The sequence below is a fragment of the Lutzomyia longipalpis genome, chromosome 3 (genome assembly GCF_024334085.1).
Source record: "Lutzomyia longipalpis isolate SR_M1_2022 chromosome 3, ASM2433408v1".
Classification (NCBI taxonomy): Eukaryota; Metazoa; Arthropoda; class Insecta; order Diptera; family Psychodidae; genus Lutzomyia; species Lutzomyia longipalpis.
In genome coordinates, this window is record NC_074709.1 from 8989347 (window position 1) to 9008636 (window position 19290).

Genomic DNA, 19290 nt, shown 5'->3' on the forward strand with positions numbered 1-19290 from the left:
ATGCTGAAAATTTAAACTACAAAAGGATGTAAATTTACAGATGAAAAACATCTAGAATTGCCCTCAGAAGAGCTCATAAAATTTCCATAAAAATCTCCTTTGTTGCCCTGCATAAATTTCCTCCGGAAAAACGCATTCAAAAAGATTAAAAATAAAAAAAATAAACTTTTTCCTACCGTGGCCATTGTTTGGTGGTCCAGGCGGTGGGAGTCGTGGTCGCAAGACATTCTTATCCACGGGCTTTAATGTGGGAATTTCTCCAGTTGGCAGGACAAGCTTTGCACCAGCTGGATATGGAAAAGTAAAGCAAAAAAAAATTAAAGGATGTTACGCATGTTTGTAGAGCAGAAAATCATGGAGTGTTTAAATGAAAATATTTGGATTTTAGGAAATACAAGTTCGGCAGATAAATTCAAAATGTTTTCTATAATAGTTCTAAAAAAAAAGCTCTCAGATTGACGAGCGTAAAGTCTACAAAGAGCTAAAAGACCGAAAAAAGTATTAAAATTTAATCCTAAAAAAAAATGATAAATTCAAAGCAAAAAAGTATTAAATAACAGTCTAAAAAATATTATTAGGTAGGGGAGACCGGGGTTAAAAAATTCACTTAAGGGTTTAGAAAAAGCTCAAAATTTCATATTTCCCAAATGGATAAAGCGAAATGTATAGCCCATTTCTTTAGGAAATTTACTGCCCTATAACTCTTTCTCAGATCATTCTGTTCTACTACCTAGGAAATATGATATTTTAAGCTTTTTCCAAACCCCTAAGTGACTTTATTAGCCCCGCCCTCCCCTATATAATTAAGCTTAAAAAGTTTTGAATTTAAGCCTAAAACTAGGGTTACCACCTCTAGGGGTTTCTAGGATGAATTTCTCCGGGTTACACGGTTTCAATTTTTTTTTTGCTTTTATATTCGGCAGTACCAGAAAACTAAATCGGAAACTGAAAGACTCTGTAATCTACGAAGTTTCGATTTTTTTTAGCTTAAGGAAAATCGCCTTAAGTCAGATTTTATCTAAGCTAGAATAAACTTCTTTAAGCTAGACTACAGTTTTCTTCAAACTATTTTTAAGTTTTTAAAGTCAGTACATCAAGACCTTTGTTGTAGACTAGATTTAAGTTTTTTATGGGCAGACTTTTAAGGTTTCAAGGTTAGATCAGGTTGAACTGAGGCCTAATTCGTCTTAAAGGAACTAAGATTCGACTTAAAAAGAAATAGGCCAGGTTTAGTAAACGGCTTAGCCTTGTTTTTTTTTTAAGTTTGGCTTAAGGGGGGTCTCTTGGGAAAATTGTTAGAATTTACACATATTTAATGTTGCAATTTTTGGAGGTTTTTCTTAAACCTGGTTTTCCAATATTTGTTTCATTTGAAGTCTAATTATTGAAGTGTAAGAAAATCATTTTTCGCCATCTTAGATGCGACGCCATCTTGTGATTTTCCGACTTTTCCACAGAACTGCTCTAAAACACAAAGGTAGGTTTTTCTCAGGATCTACTGGATGGATTTTGATGGGGTAAAAAGCAAATGAAAGAGGAAATATCAATGCAGATTTTGATGTAGCGGAATTTTGAATTTCCATTCTGAAGCAGAGAAAAGTGAAAAAGTGTAAAAAATATCTGAAAAAAATCACATTTTTCCACTTTTCTCAGCCCCAGAATGGAAATTCAAAATTCTGGTACATCAAAATCTGCATTGGTATTTCTTCTTTCATTTGCTTTTTACCCCATCAAAATCCATCCAGTAGATCCTGAGAAAAAACTACCTTTGTGTTTTGAGGAAAATCTCAAGATGGCGTCGCACCTAAGATGGCGGAAAGTGATTTTTTTTACTTTTTAATAATTTGGCTACTAATGTAACCAACATTTGAAAACCAAGTTTAAGAAAAACCTTAAGAAAAATAAAAACATTGAATTTCATCAGCTCTCTAAAGAGACCCCCCTTAAGTTTAAAAAAAAATGCATTTTTTGAGGTGTTACAGAATTTACCTTACAATTTTTTAAGATGCATCTTTTATGATTTCAGTAGTTAAAACAGGCTAAGTTTAGAATGCAATAAACCCTACCTCACAATTACTTAGAAAACTTTTTAAAAAATTAAGTCTAGTTTAAAAAAACCTAATACTTATCTTTAAAAAACTGAGTTTTAGCTTAATTGAATTTAGACCTCGATTAAAAAACTTAAGATAGGCTAAAAGGTACTACATAGATTCTAGGCGAAAAAAACATTATATTTTAGCCGAAAGAAGTTATAAATTTTAGTTTAAAAATGTTGAATTTAAACGGAAGGGAAGTATAAAAAATTCATGCCTAAAAAGTTTTGAATTTAAGCTGAAAAAAATGTTGAATTTAGGCCTCAAAAGTCTTAAAATTCAAACCGAAAAAACTACTAAATTCAACCCTTAAAAAGGCATTTTAGCTCAATTCAAATCTTAGAAAAAAAGTTCTTTTGGTTCATTTTTTTAGTACAAAAGAACTTACCCAAATGAATATTTCGACTACCAATGGATTCTCCACTTGGGGAACGTTTGTGGGTACCACCATAGCATGACAGGAGATTCCCAGATGTCTCAGCTGTGGCCTCGTACTTGTGCTTATCATACCGCGCTTGCTGCGAGGCCGGCATGAGTGGTTCAAAGCGCTCATATGTCTTATTATCATAGTGGAATGCCATTGTGGGTTTCCCCCCGGTACCACCGCCACCACCACTGTCCACAGACGATGCATTCCGGAGGTGTGGCAGTGTACTGTACATCTCCGTGTTCTTTTGCGTCGAAGCTCCGGATCGCGCTTCACTGGATTCCACATGACGTTGTGCATGCGGGAGTGTTCCGTAGATGGATTGTTGCTGAATTGATGTGGGTGGTGGGGCAGGTGCTGTGCGTTTTTTGAGTGATCCAACAGCAGTGCCCCCAGCACCGGTGGCTACATTAGATTTCCGTGGTTGCCCCTGTGTTGGCACCTTCATGGCACTCATGGAATTCGGGCTGGATCCCCCACCGGGTGTGGGGAAGCACATTTGATTTTTGGGACTTGTCCCAGCACGGGGATTGCAGCTTGAGCTTGGACTAGAGCCACTTTGGATGCTGTCGCATGTTGAGGAACGCGAACGAAGGGCTACCGGTGAATCCCCACCAGCATAGCTCGGTGGACGACTACGGGATTTCCTTTCATCAATGACTGTGTCGTCATCACTGAAATCCGTACTCCCATCATCCGGTGGGAGATTCCAATCAGTATTTATGTGATCAAAAGCACTCTTCTCCCGTCTTATGGCACACTCAATCAACTCTTTGCACGCATCATGTCCCATCTCCTTGGAAATATCCAGGGGAGTCTTATTGAGGGAATTCCGCAATTCATACTCAGCTCCTGAACGTAGAAGGAGCTTCATGCACTCCTGGCGATCGTGTAGAGCACACAAGTGCAATGGAGTATTTTTCCCGGACATATCCATGGGCCCCGGGGGATTTGTTGCCTTATTGAGTCCATGTGCTGGCATATTTTGTATCAAAAAGTCCACAATGTGCAAACTTGAGCCCATTTCGCGCAAAACAGCCAAATGCAGGGCAGTCTCCCCGAAATCCGACGATGGCAGGACGCACGTAAAGTCCGCCCCTTCGGCCCAAACTTGCAACAATAAACTCATATCGGCATTAATGATAGCCTGCTCAAGATCAGCACGTAAATCCCGATCATCAGCACATGTACGCATCACATAGCGTTTTGCCACATATTTTGCACGAATAAAATCATACCGTTCCTCCATTGTGCTCTCAGGCGTCAGCTTCATCTTCCCCAATGTAGCCTCCATAACTTCATTCAACTGATTATTCCCCATGGCACGTGCTATGAGTAGATGTGCCGTGGTGAGATTATCCAGCGTGAGACTCTGTATGCGTGAATGGTGCACACCCAAATCCCGATGAACGCCCGAACATTGAATACACACGAGTATGCCAAAATTCAAACTAATCCACGTAACATCATTCCTTGAGCCACAATCGCAACATTGATCATTCCCCGGTAGATTCTGCACATACCGTATCACTGTCTTTTGCAGCTCAATTAAACTCGGTGACATTTGTGGATTTGCATGTTGGAATGCTTTTGCCAGAGCTTTCTCTTTGCAATTCACCAACACCGCCATCCAAGCCTTCTGATCGGCCTCATCTTCAGCTTGAAAGTGATAGGGACGATTGTAGCTGATGAGATCAAAGCCCCTCTTATCATCCGGCACCGGTTTTATCTGGCACGTTAGCAAATTCACACGGGTGGGTGGTTTGGTCTCATCTGCATGACAAATGTCCAAGAACCCATCCGCTGTGACACGACAACGTCGTTTCTGCCACACACGACGCACCTTCCCTTCACTCTTCTTCAGCAAATGCCCCGATCGTGTTATCCCGTGATTCTTATCACCCTGCAGCTGATGAAGTGAATACCCAGCCCCCTTATCCGTGGCAACATGTTCAACACGATCAAAATCCGGTGTACTCCGCAAAAGGGTACGAAGCTCCAGTAGACGCTTCCTCTCCTCATCCTGCTTCTGCTTTATACTCTGCAGTTTTGCACTCAAATCATCAATATACGTACCAAAGTGGGCAATTGTCTTCAGGCCATCCTTGAAGTAGCTGCAAAAAGGTGAATTCGAACGATTATTTTTTTTTAAATTCTCCAGGATCCTGATAAGAAGATTTAAAAAAAAAATAAAAAAACGGATTTTCGGTCTTATTTTAGGATAATTATTTTTTTATTTCACTGCCGACATTTCGTGAATTGTATGAGTCCTTCATCAGGGCATCAAATCAATTAATATCAACCGCGTAAATACCCTAAGAAATATTTAGAACGCCATATCTCGAAAACGGCTCTATCGATTTTCGATTTTGAGCTATCGTTGGAAAGGTCTTAACCTCAACTATAACATATCAAAATTTAAAGCAAATCGATAATACCATTCTCGAAATATTCGAGTTCAAAACTTTTAAAAAATTCGATTTTGACTTTAGCGCCTCTTGCGGTCATTTCTCGAAGTTGCAATGTTCTAGATATTTGTAGGGTTTCATGAAACCTTTCATTTACACATGATTTGATCAAAATCGGACTTGTAGATCCCGTGATATGCCATATCAAAGTTGGAACTCAATATTTTCAAAATGGCGACAAATTTTTAAAAAATTTTTTTTTTATAAATAGATGTTATAGTAATCTATAATATAACAAAAAATGGAAACAAATCGATAATGGCGTTTTTGAGATATTCATCGAAAACTCATCGAAAAGTTTCTGATTTTTGGCCCTCTAATAGTCACTTTTCGGATCACTTTCGGTCACTCAACTTCGGATGTTTTAGGAGTTGTAGGATTTGTTGTGAGCTTTCATTTCAGCCCGAGATGATTATAATCGGTCAAGCCGTTTTCGAGTTATGATCGATTTTCGATGAAAAATTGCGGCGGCCATATTGACTAAACGGCTTAACCTATTTTCAAAAATTAGGTTTCGTTAGAAAGGTATTGATGGCCTCTACAACATATAAAAATTTCAGATTTTTAGCTGTAATAGGGGCTGAAAATGTGGATTTGACCTCATAAACGGATGTCTTTCGGTCGATATTTAAACTTTGCCGTTCTCTCACAATTTAGCGTTATACTACGGACGGACGGACGACCGGAAAAAAATTTTTTTGGCGCATTCGTGCTCATCCCAATTTTGAGCCCGATTTAACGACTTTCGATTTTGCTCCGTATACAAAAGCTGTGTCTGAAAGAATTTACAGCCAATAATTAGCCTAAAATAAGACCGAAAATCCCTTTTCTTATTTTCTTAACCAATTATTTACGATCGATCACATCATCTCCAATAACAAGAACTTACTTATTCTGAGCATGGTAGTATTCCACAAGATGCTGAAGTAATTCAATTCCCTTCTTTGTTTTGATTTCATTGAATTTTATCAAATACTAAGAAAGAAAAAACATTTTTTTAAATCGTGGATAAAGAATAATTTTTTTCCTTGTAAAGTACACTCACTTCACACATTTGAATCTGAAAGACTCGACGTTCCTTTTCCATTTCATCAGCAATTTCAGCAGGTGTCACCTCTGTCCTAATCCATCCTGCTTCCTTTGCTTGGGATTTTTTCTCCTTCTCAATCTTGAGGAATTTCGATTCATAATCCTTGGCAGCTTTGTCAAAAGGACGTTTCATCTCCCCCTTGACACCCCTCAGTTCGGATTTGAGGAATGAATCCACGGGGAACATGACAATATTGCTGATATTCTGCATGAGAGTCTTCATGAGGGCACTCAATTCTTTGGTCACGACGGAAAATTTGAGGAAAGCAGCCCCAATGTCGGGTTCCTCCTTCGATAGTGCTACACTACCCAGTCTCTCAAGTGCTCGCACGAGGCACATCTCATTGTCCACATGAGCTGCAAAAGGTGCAACCATTACACATCAATTTCTCATTCATCTTAATGGGGAAAAAAACATTTTATGAACACTCACTATTTCCAGAATTGTGAATGGCTTTAATTGCCTTCTTGAGCTTCGTCAGTCCTTCCCTGTCGAATTCCAGTGTCTACAATAGAGATGAGGGGGCACATTATAATGGACTTTTTGCACATCCATCCACAATATGTATATAGGGAAAAAAAAGAGAAGCGAAGAATTACAATTTTCACTCATTGCTAATCGACCATAAAACACCAACAGATCTTTTTCCTTCTAATTCTTCTCCTTCTCCAATAAGCAAAATGTCGAAGAATATTCCATAAAATGCTCACAGACAAAGGGTTTCCTTTCTCTCCCCATCAGCAAAGAGACTTTTGTCTTATTTACAGAAATCATTTACTCTCTGTGAATTTATTTATGTTTTTTTTTTCAATCCTCATCACTTATTTGCGGTGATTCTTCAAGCAATTTTCGCTGAATTGTCTCCGCGCATATCTTATTGTTTTCCTAACGCATCGTTTTTTTTTTTTTTGCACAAGAAATGAGAAGAAGAAACAAACCGGAAAGTTTTGTGAACCACTCATCAAACTCTCACAATTTTTTCTTCAATGTCTTGTGATGGAAATAATTGGAAGGTTTTTTTTCTTTCACAATTCTAGCATGACTTGAGATATTAAAGAAAAAATACAACTGTGTTGTTCAAACACGTGGATTTCTTTTATCATTATAGCCTAAAGCAACTGAATTTGGATTTTTTTGATGATATTTCACAATAAGTTTTCCCAAAAAAATAAAGGAAAGAGAAGAAAAAAAATTCAATACGGATTCTGGGTGAGATTCGAACCAATGACATGGAAATTGATACAAAGAATCGATCCACTAAAAATAAGAGCAATTTAAACCACAGGGCCAACTAGATTACTAATTTTCCTTTGACGATCATTAATTGAGAATTTTTTCAATCAATCTAATTTTTCTTTTCAAACTAATTTTATAAAAGAAAATTCATTTTCATATCAAACATGTACTATCGTATAAAATGACAAAGAATAAAAAAATTTATAAATAGAAAATTTTCTTACAAATCATCATGATATTGCGCATTATTTATATTTTATTCTTACACATTCCAAAGGAATTTAGTCATACAGCGTTGATAATGAAAATTGCATAAAAAGAAAATTGACAATATGGTGATTAATAACACGTCGTGTTCCTTCCACGTTGAACTTGCATTTTGCGGTTATTTTTTTTATTATGGCCACACTGAATACCAGCGGTGATAATTATCTTCCAAATGGCTCCATTGAGCTCTCAAGCAGCAATGTATTGCATAAACACGGCACATTTGAATAAAAATAAAAATAGACATGTAGTTTATTTTAAAGTTGGCACGTTATGGAGAAAAGCAAAAATGAAACAGACTTTAGCTTTGTTTATTATTGAAAAAAAATAGGCAATGAGATGGTAAAGATAGTGATGATTTTTTTTCTTGAGCATTTTCAAGATGCAACACTACCTTCAACACGATTTGTTTCACATTAAAAAGAAAAAATAAATATAATCGGTTAAGTGGTTTTATGTTCATATAGTTGCAATGTGACATTGACAGTTGCATCTGTCAGAAAAATGACAGCAAATTACATACTGTCAAAAGATTTTTTTTTAAATTATTTACACGCAGCAATGTAAATGCTTTTAAAATTTCTTCATTTATGCTTGATTTATTAAGCATGTAATGTATGTCTTTCAGAGCGAAGATGGTTAATGAAATTTACGAAATTCGTATTTTAAGGAAAGCGGTCGAGGGCACGTCTTGAAGGTGAATTTTCTGAAAAGTCAGAAGGGAATTTTATTTTAATTTTCTTTTCTATTTTTTTTAGTGGTGCATTAGGAAAGAAGAAGCAAAGAAATAATAAAAAAAAAACATTTGATGGCGGAAATTACAAAATGTTGGTCACTTGGCGGCAAAACATTTTATAGAGGAAAGAAAAAATGTACTGGTAAGCTGACCAAGCTTACGGGAGCTGTGTTTCTTTCAGTGTACCAATTTTGTGAGAGCAAACTAGAACGCGAATTAATTTAAATACGCGCAAAGTCGGGAAAAGTTGAAAAGTCATACCCTAAGAAATGTTTGGAAGGCCATATCTCGAGAACGGATCCATAGATTTTCATAAATTTTTTTTTGTTTGAAAGGTCTTGAAGTCAGCTATAACATATCGAAAAATGAAAAAAATTTATGTCGCCATTTTCGAAAAATTCGAGTTCGAAATTTTCGAAAACTTTGTTTTTGACTTTAGCGCCTCTTGCGGTCATTTTTCGAAATTGCAATGTTCTAGACATTTGTAGGGCTTCACGAAACCTTTCATTTGCGCTTGAGTTGATCAAGATCGGACTTGTAGAACCCGAGATATGACATGCCAACTTTGGAAGGCTATATCTCGAGAACGGATCCATAGATTTTCTTCATTTTTGGCATGGAGCTAGATAATATAGTCAGCTACAACATATCAAAAAATAAAAAAAATTTATGTCGTCGTTTTCGAGATATTCATCGAAAACTCATCGAAAATTTTGTTTTTGATTTTTGGCCCCCTAGCGGTCACTTTTGAAACTTCGGATGTTCTAGAGAGTTGTAGGGTTTGTTGAGATCTTTCATTTGACCCCGGGTTGATCAAAATCGGTCGAGCCGTTTTCGAGTTATGGTCGATTTTCGATGAAAAATTGTGGCGGCCATATTGACTAAACGGCTTGACCGATTTTCGAAAATGAGGTATCGTTGGAAAACTCTTGATGGCCCCTACAACATATCAAAATTTCAGCCCTCTAGCTATAATAGCGGCTGAGATATAGTGAAAACAATATTTTGAGGTTATTCAAAATGGCGGACGCGGGGGTGGGGGGTAAAATTTGACATCATAATCGGATGTCTTCCAGTCGATATTTAAACTTTGCCGTTTACCGCAAGTCTCTATCTATTACCGTTCTCTTGCAATTTAGCTTTGTACTACGGCCGGCCGGCCGGCCGGCCGGCCGGAAAAAAAATTTTTTTGGCGCATACGTTTTTTGGAATGTGGGGACCCTAATTCGTGCTCATCCCAAGTTTGAACCCGATCTGACGACTTTCGATTTTGCTCGGTACACAAAAGCTGTGTCAGTTGCGTTTCGCTTGCTGAAGTGAGTGGTCGATTAGAAGAGTCGTTCAGTGAATTTTGGATATTTTTTGAGATTTATTAAGTTAGTGAGGCGATTTATTTTGAGATTAGTTTTTCTTAGTGATTGGGGGTGGTTTTTCAATATTTTCTTATTAATTTGGGGTGAAGTTTTCTTTTTTCCGGGTTTTTAGTTTCTCTGGTGGGGAAATTTTCGGGTTTTTTCATTGTTAGAGTAGCTTTGGTGTATAAGTGAGCAAAGTCGTACGAGCTTATCTCCGACTAACGGGTGCGCATTGAATTGCGCAGCGATGGGAGAGGACAGTGGTGGTCGTGCAAATGGAGACGAATTTGAATCCGATCCTGATGAATTTAAGCAAAACACGGCAAATTCTTCTTCCCAAAACGTGGCGGCATTAGCTAATAGGATTCGGTTTTATGCTCCTGATGCTAAGGGCCCTTTTGTGGTTTACTTTAGGGGCAAAGATGGGCAATCAGTGAATCAGGTAACCTTGTCGAAGAAGCTTTATGCGAAGTACAAAACTATCATTGAAATACGCAAGATTTTCTCGGACAAGGTTAAGGTGATTCTCACAGGGATAAATGAGGCAAACGTGCTTCCTTTGGACAAAGATTTCACCCAGTTCAGGGTTTATATTCAGGCAAAGGAGGTGGAAGTGGATGGGGTGGTAATTTTGGATCTTGATGAGCCGGAAGAAATCATCAAGAATGGTGTTGGGAAATTGAGGGAGGCAGTTAATGCCGAGATCAAGGTGCTGGATGTGTTCCGTATGAGAAAGAAGAAAGTTACGGAAGTTTTTTCAGCAGGTGGCGCTTCGTCTTCGGGCGCTCCGCCACTTGAGCGTAAAGTAGAGTGGGTACCGGCTAGGGCAGTTAGAGTTACCTTTCAAGGTAATATCCTGCCAGATTTTATCGCGGCTGAGGGTCTTGTGATCACGGTACATGGCTATAGCGACAAGGTCATGTATTGCTCAAAGTGCTTGCGCTATGGCCATACCGTGAAGTTTTGTGGGAATAAGTCGCGATGCAATAAGTGTGGTTTAGTACACGAAGACGGCAAAACTGTGTGCAGCCAAACCGGTTTCAAATGTCCTAATTGCAATGAGACATTTCCCCAAGCACAGCACGTGTGCAAAGCGAGGGCTTTACATGCTGAAAAAGCATTAAAGAACGCTAAAGTGAGGCATAATGTATCGTACTCTCAGGTTGTTAAAGGGCCACATGGATCGAAGAGAAGTCTTTTTGAGAGTGAAAATCCTTTTGAGGCTATCAGTGGGATGGAAGATGATATGTCTGATTCGGATTCTGATTTCCCTACGGTGGCGGAATCTCTTGACAATAAAGTCAAACGCAGAGTCAAGCGACCAAAGAGCGCATTTGATGTTACGCGATTGACTCAGAAGAAGTTTCATCGCAAGAAGGTAGCCGAACAGGAGGAGAGGTTAATGGAAGAGAAGGGGAAGGCGAAACAGATGAAGAGTCAGACTAGTAGGGCACGCATAAAGATTAAGAAAAAGTCCTCTGAAGAGTCCGAGCCGAAAGGCTGGAAGAAAGTTGTTTTGAAACTCTTGGCAGCTTTCGATGTGGAGAGTGATATTCTTGAGTTGTTAGAAGTTATTGTGTTTCCTATTGTAGAACGGTTTCTGCCCAAGTTGTTAGGCTCTTTCCTTCAGGAGGAGGAAGAGGAGGAAGAGGAAGATGCCTAGTGAAACAATAAATGTGGTTAAGTTACTCCAATGGAACTGCAATGGCGTCCGATCGAAAGTGCACGATTTGGCTGCGATCTGTGACGAACTTAATATAAGTGTTGTCGCTATTCAGGAAACGAAACTATCCAGTCTGTCTTTTAGATTGACCGGATATGACATAGTGCGCAAAGATAGGTCGCCAAGAGGCGGGGGTGTTTTGTTAGCCATTAAATCTAATATGTTTTATACACGTGTTGAACTTTCAGCGGATTTGGGTGGCGACTGTGTGTGCATTGATCTCTCAGTAAACGGAACCGTGTTCCGTATATTCTCAGTTTATTCCACAAATAACCATAGATTGAGTGAGCGTGACTTTAATAGGCTTATACCTTCTAATTCTGATGGTAGGGTGATTATTATGGGAGATTTTAATGCGCATGGTAGTCTTTGGGGCTCTGAGTTGACTGACGCAAACGGTAGAATAATTGAGGAATGGGTGGAAAGGTCCAATCTAATTGTACTTAATGATGGCAGATTTACGAGAGTAGCTTGTCCTCCTTGTTCACCTAGCATCCTTGATCTAACCATGGTATCACAAGCTTTAGCGATTGATTGTGTATGGGACACATATGATAACACACTGGGCAGTGATCATTTTCCCATTGTGCTGACTATTTCTTGCAATAGAGATAATGCAGCTAATTCTGCTGCTCAGAATGATCCATTCCAAAGAATCGATTATTCATACATTGACTGGAGAAAGTTTAACACCAGTTTTGAGAATCAGCTAAAGGAAATTGAATCACTGCCTGATAGTGTGGATAAATATCAGAAGTTCATTGATGCTGTACTTGCAGCTGTGAACGAAGCAGGAGTTCCTATGCTCAGACGTGAAAATAAACAAAATAAGCCATGGTTTGATCAGGAGTGTCGTAGGTTTTGGAATTTGAGGCGCTCTGCTTTCCAAAGATTTCAAAGGTACGGTGATCGAGCATCTTTTCTTGCCTATACAAGGATTGATTCCCTTACTAAACGCACTATGAAACGGAAGAAAATTGGTTTGTGGAGAGATCGTTGTTCGTCCTTTTCAAGCTCCACAGCCCTGTCAGAAATGTGGAACTTGGCTAGGTCGTTCAGAGGTTTATCAAAACAAAATCAAAGTGTGTTTAGGGACGAATGGGCAGAACAGTTTGCCGATAGATTAGCGCCGCCATTTGTAGCGAAGCCTCAAAATTTCTTTGTACCCAATGAACATGGTATCGATAACCATCAGTTGACTGGCCAGTTTAGTTTTGAGGAGATTGAGTTTGGCATTAAATCACTCAGGAACAAAGCTCCAGGTACGGATAATATTCGTGCAATATTCCTGAAGAAGCTTCCTAGAAGAGGTATTGAAGCCTTGCTCGGTCTTCTTAATTACTTCTGGAAATCATGCACGATTCCGGAGAAGTGGCAGGAGGCTAAAGTTATTGCTATTCCAAAACCCAATAAAGATAGAACTAACCCCAAGAACTTTCGCCCTATCAGCCTTTTGTCAGTGGTGCGTAAATTGTACGAAAAATTGATTCTGTGCAGGCTTCAGTTATGGCTGACTGATAGCAATATTCTTCCTAACTCGCAGTTCGGGTTTTGTAGGAGTAGAGGTACACAGAATTGTATTGCCGCACTACATACAAAGGTGCAAGTAGCATTTGAAAACCAAAATGCTGTGGGGTGTGTATTCTTGGACGTTGCTTCTGCGTACGACACGGTTCTTATAGATGTGTTGTGCTTAAGTTTGAGGGTTTTGGGATTGCCAGGCGGAGTTGTGGCTGCAATTTACAGTCTCATGGAGTGCAGGGAGATGTTGGTCGTTAACAATTCTCAGATAGTTGCCAAAAGAGTGGGTCGATTGGGCCTTCCTCAGGGGTCGGTGTTGTCCCCTACCTTGTATAATCTCTATGTCCATGATATCGAGCGCTATGTTCCACGTAACTGCTTCATTCTGCAGTATGCTGATGACGTAGTGATCGGAATTGAAAGTGCGAATGCTGAAGTAATTGGAAGCGAACTGACTGCTGCTTGTAGGAATTTGAATACGTTTTATGACAGTTTAGGACTTAGTGTTTCCAAGGAAAAATCTGAGGTTTTAGTGTTCTCTAAAACGCATCGGGAAGTTGTGGTGCAAGTGGAAATGGATAACACTGTACTACCTCAGACAAACACGTTCAGGTACTTAGGCGTGATTTTTGATCGCAAATGCCTTTTCGCGGCTCATTGTCGTGATGTAGTTGCGCGAAGTTCCTTACGTCTCAATTTCCTTAGAGCTGTTGCTGGCTTGAGTTGGGGTGCACACCCTAAACTTATGCTTATTATTTTTAAAACTGTCGTTCGCCCTATTCTTGAGTACGGTTGCTTCGCATTTGGTGGAATGGCTGCGTCCCATTTGATTAAATTAGAGAGAGTTCAATGGAAGGCGCTACGATGTTGCCTTGGGTTGATGCAAAGCACACACACAATGTCAGTGGAGGTCCTGTCAGGCATCATGCCTCTGCAAATCAGGTTTGATTTGCTCATTGAACGTTTACTTGCGAGAGCAAGGTTCGTTCAGGAGGAGCTTTGGCAGGACATTCGTGTACTTGTGTCGAGGCGCCCAGCTAATCGCATTGCTGTGTACGCCCGCAGAATGGACGGCCTCATTGCACTTAGTAGAGAATCTGAAGAAGAGCTGCCGCTAGTCTTACATAAGCAAAGTATGAAAGATTGGCAAAAAGAGTGGGATAGGGACGATTTGGGTAGGTTTTGTTACTCAATTTTGCCTAAAGTACAGGAGACTCCGTGGTTTTCAAAGTTGCGCTTGCTCAGTCGCAGAGAGATTGTGGTCATCAGCCGAATAATGAGCAATCATTATAGGCTGAATGCGCACCTTTCGAGGATTAATGTTGTGGCTCAGTCGTTGTGTGAGGTATGCCCCGCATACAAGGATGTAGACCATGTCTTGTTCTTCTGTAGTGTTGCTTGTGTCGGTCGAGATGATTTGTTGCTGAAATGCGGTGGCTGTGTGTGTTCTAGGGATATCTGTGCGTTGTCTCTTGAGCAACGCTCAGTTATTGCCTTGCGTGCAATTGATTGTTTTGTCCACGTTAATGAAATCAAAGTCTAAGTGAAGTCCCCCTTATTTTTGGTCTCGTCGTTATTTGTTCACTCCCTTGTGTTTCTGTGTTTTTTTTTTTTTTTTTTTCTGCTAGTGCACTTGGGCTAATGCACTAGCGGGCTAAGTAGCCATTGCGGCAATGCCTCGGTCCGAAATCAGCTCTACGAGCTGAGGACCTGAGGGGTGGAGGTGGGTAAAAAAAAAAAAAAAAAAACAAAAGCTGTGTCTGAAAGAAACACAGCTAAAATTGCAAAATACCCCATCACGATCATTCTTCTTTTTTTTTCTTCTTCCACAATTAACATCTCCATGTATATGTTGTGTGATTGTGTCACCATTAGACGAAGGGAATCATGATGACATTTCCGGGCAATTTTCAGAGAAAGATTCTCTTTTTTTTCTGTTCTTGTTCCACCTCCTCCTCTGCCTTTTTTTCCCATGGCTCTATTGAAGTGCAAAAGACAAACAAGTTGGATGGGATTCTTCACAACACGGGAAAATACGATGAAATTGGAATGAGAGAAGGCTTGTAAAAAAGAAGGAAGAGAGATGAAGAAGATCTTCTCTATGCCCTCATTCTCGGTGAGCATTGATGTTTGTACCTCACATTGTACCATATGTGCCCACCTCCGCTCCCTGACCTTTTTTTTTCTTTACTACAAACTTCTTCGTTTAGTTTAAAGCTTTTCATTCACATTATATCACAGAATTTAGCGTTTGGAATGTTTTGTTCTATTTAATGCGCAAATATCTCTAAAAAAACAATTTAATGGGTGTGGGTGGGGATTTCCTCTACTATTCTACAACATCTCACAGTGGCGTAGCAATAAATCTAAATAATCAATGAAGTGCTTAAAGTTTTTTTTTTTTAATTTTAAAAACGTTGAAATACATTAAAAAAAAACAAATTGACATTTCTCTTCTAACGTTTGACGTTTTAACGCTTAATTTGTAACGTTTGATATGGGCTGTGTGGATGTCGAAATGACGTCCGGTCCTGAGAAATTTAAAAAGAAGAAGAAGTAACTTTTGATATCTTTCTGACGTCTGACGTTTTGACGTTTTACACTTCTTTTTTTTATAAAATTTGACATTTATTTTCTAACGTTTAACGATTCTTCTTCAACATTGGACGATTTTTTTCCTGACTTTGACGTTTCTTTCTTTAATTTTGATACTTCAATTCTAAAGTCTGACTTTTTTTTTCTATGTTAATCTCTTTATTTTTCCAACGTTTGCAAATTCCCTTTATAAAACTTTTGAATGTAATTTTTAACTTGAAAACAATTCTTTAAACTTCCAAAACAAAAAACCTGAGTTTCCTGAACTTTTTTGAAAGTTCTCTCTCCCTGGCTACGCCCCTGACATCTCAGATCGTTTTCTCAATTTCAAATTGCCTATTTATCCATTCAATGAATTTTCCACTATTCATTGAGAGAAAAATTAAATAACCCTCAAAAGAATGAAAGGTTTTAAGGATCTCATTTTATTTTGGATTAATTTTAATTCCAAAATACCCCATTAATATTAAAGAAAAAGATTTAGTATTAAAGTAATCTTCTATACAAGTCAGATAGTTTATTGTATACCTTGTTGATTGTAGAGAGAAAGAAGGAGCATAAAAAGGAAACCCCGGGCGTAATGTTATTCAGGACACAACACCATCAACAATGAGTGTACGGAAGGGCTACAAGAAGCTGTGTGATGATGACACAGGCTCAGGAAAATAACAACAAAAAAGAAGAATAAAATACCCGGGTATGAGTGACAGACAACAAGAGGATGGGGTTCACTCATTGATGAGGCAGCAGCATCCAGGAAAGAGAGAAAGAGATTCAAGCGAAGCGGAAACAGATGCTCTTGACACTCATGTGATAGACATCGAGCATAATTATATGAAGAATACTCTCATCTCTTCACCTTGATGCCTTTTAAATGCCATTTTTCCCCACACACCACACAATAAATTAATAATTGAGATTTTGACTTACTGACAGGCACACACATCACACACCACATTCCCTAATAAATCCCCGATTACCATCACTGATAGCGTCGTCATTTTTTCTCTCTCTCTCTCTATCTCCTTTTTGCTTGTTTATCCGCTCAAGAGAAGAAAATAATATACATATATCTCAATCGATATGAGAGAAGATAGGAATATATTTTTCTCAAATATCCCATCGTGCACACTCATCGTGGGAAATTGATTGAAAATTTTCCCAAGAGGTGTGAGTATGGGCGGGGGTGGTGGGGACAGCATAAACTCCAGACACGCGAAAAAAATCATATCTCACACCAAAACCCGCAGACGGTGTATTTTTTTTACTTTTATTTCATTCAGGTTGGATGATTTTGCAACTCAAACCCCGCCATATAATTTGTAGGCAAAAATATCTCTCACAGCTCTTACAGCGTAGAGGAGAGAGATTATCCATGTGATTATCACACCCAGAAATTAATATATTTTGGTTGATATTCGCGGTGTTAATGCGCACATGGTTGGGCTAATTGACCCAAAAATTTTTTTTTTACTATCTGTTGGAAAAATCAAGGGTAGATCTTGATAAGTTTTATGCTTGATTCGGATTTATGCTGAAAAACAAGGGGTGTTTATCTGCCGAATATTTCAATTTATTTTACCGAATCATCCAAATCTTGCCGAATAATCGGAATCTCTACGAATAATCCGAATTTTCTTGACGAATTGTTAGAAGTATGAAAATATTGCTTTGTCCAATATTTACACGGATTTCTAATCTAAAATATTCATATAAATTCAGTACAATTTTAATTTTCTATCTCATTCACACCCATTGAATGTAATGGTAAAAATGTTAGGTTAGAAATCCGGATAAATATAGGACAGCCCAATAATTTGAATATTCTTAATGTATAATCCGAATCTTGACGAATAATCAGAATTTTACCGAATAATCCGAATCTTGACGAATAATCTGAATCTTGAAGGACTATGTGGATGTCGAAATGACGTCCGGTCCGGGAAAAAATTAAAAAGAAGAAGAACAGTTTTGAAAAATAATCCGAATCTTGACAAATAATCTGAATTTTACAGAATAATTCAAATTTCCTTGACAAATAAACCGAATCTTAGCAAAAATCCTGAATCTTCTCGAAGAATAATCCAAATCTCGACAAATAATTCGAAGATTTTCAGTCAGATAAACACCCCTTGCTGAAAAATTAATTATTAATTTTAATCAGTGCAAGGCAAATCCTTTGTAGACCTGATGAAAGGATAAAAATGACTATATTTCAATCCTTTTAAATTCAAAAATAAAACTTTTTAGTTCACTTCTATTAATGACAAATTTGACATAAATTTTTACTAGTGATTACTCATCATTTATCATAAAAATCCAAGGATTTACGACAATTTAAAAACTCCAACAAAATTCAAAGTTTTGTATTTAATTTATAAATAAAAATTTAACTGAAGCATGAAGGTAGGAGGAAGCACTAAAAATTTATTCTTCTTATGAATTTCTCATGGAAAATCTTTCGAGGAAGACCAACCAAATGTTGGAAGAAAAAAAAAGAAATCCAATAAATTAATCAAGTATTTCATGTGTGTAAAATAAAGGTCAAGATTGAATCAATTTTCTCAAATGTACCTCAACTTAATAATTAATCATTCAATCGCATTATTTCCCTCTACAATCTATTTATGGTATTGGTCAAGAATTTAATGATTTATTTGTATGCTAATTTTGCATATATTGGAAGACGATTGGGAATTTCAGTGTAACTCTTTGTTTTTTTCATTTCATCTTTCATTCAATCATGCAATGTCTGTCTCTGTGTGGCTTTATGACCCCAAATTTGGCGGTAAATTGTCAAGGTTGCTTCCTCACTGTGTTAAAGAAGCATTAAGAAAAAATAAATCTCTTTTTTTTCTTTATTCACCAGACGGTGAAGTTGATGTCTTAAAATGGAATTGAAAAGCATTTTTTTTTTAATTTTTAAATACAACGAAAGTAGAGATAAAAGTGAATTGGATGGAAAATCCATACAAACAGGAAATACTCTTAAGTTAATTAAAATCTCCCCATCTATCTAACCCGCAGGAAAGCTTCCTCTGTAAGGCAACAAATTTGCAATTGATCCAGAAAGTTTCTCCTTCTATACACCCGAAGAGTTTATGTGTACATAAATAGACACAACAGTTTGTAATTTATTCCCTACACAAAAAAAACGTGAAGAAAAAAGATCTATATGCAACAAAAAAGACGTTGAATATCTTCTCCTTTCACTTGACCTAGAACCGCGTGAGTGTCTATTTTTTTTTTACTTCTTCTTTGAAGACATTTATACAACAACTTAGGAATTTTTCCCTTTTGATACTTCCCAGACGACGACAGATGCCGAGAGAGAAAGAGGGCAAAAATGAACAAATAAAAATCTCAAATTGTATTTAAACATGCTGTGAAATTAATTATGTTATTTTTGGTACAGCAAATAAACATTTTCTTCCATTTCTTCCCTCAATATGGATTAAGTTGAAACTCTTATGGATGTTTTTTCGTCATTAGCTCCTCTAAAAAAAGTGATGAGAGATACTTGAACTACTTTTGTTAATTTCTTCCTTGTAATTAATTCAGAAAACATAAATTTACTTTATGTCAACTGAAGAAAAATCCATTGAGGCTCTTTTCATGATGTTTGCAAACCGTCTTTAGATCAAAAATAAAATTAATTCATTTTTTATGTGAGAGAATTTCAGAAATTCAACTCAATGCAGCTCAACACAACACAGCAACAACGAAAGAATGCTAAATGATTCCCATTTTTGTACCCACAATGTCCCAACTAAAATTGC

At 37.7% G+C, this 19290-nt stretch overlaps 1 protein-coding gene across 3 annotated transcripts in view; it reads right to left on the reverse strand.

The window, feature by feature from the left end:
• The window catches only part of LOC129791801 (arfGAP with SH3 domain, ANK repeat and PH domain-containing protein), a 30648-nt gene that overhangs the window by 3641 nt on the left and 7717 nt on the right, over positions 1-19290 (reverse strand). For all 3 annotated transcript variants that reach the window (XM_055830325.1, XM_055830326.1, XM_055830327.1), the window contains exons 2-6: positions 6511-6583; positions 6034-6434; positions 5878-5963; positions 2482-4634; positions 177-287 (exon numbers count right to left, since the gene is read on the reverse strand). In XM_055830325.1, coding sequence (XP_055686300.1) covers positions 177-287; positions 2482-4634; positions 5878-5963; positions 6034-6434; positions 6511-6583 — 2824 coding nt within the window. The remainder of the gene's footprint in view (positions 1-176; positions 288-2481; positions 4635-5877; positions 5964-6033; positions 6435-6510; positions 6584-19290) is intronic.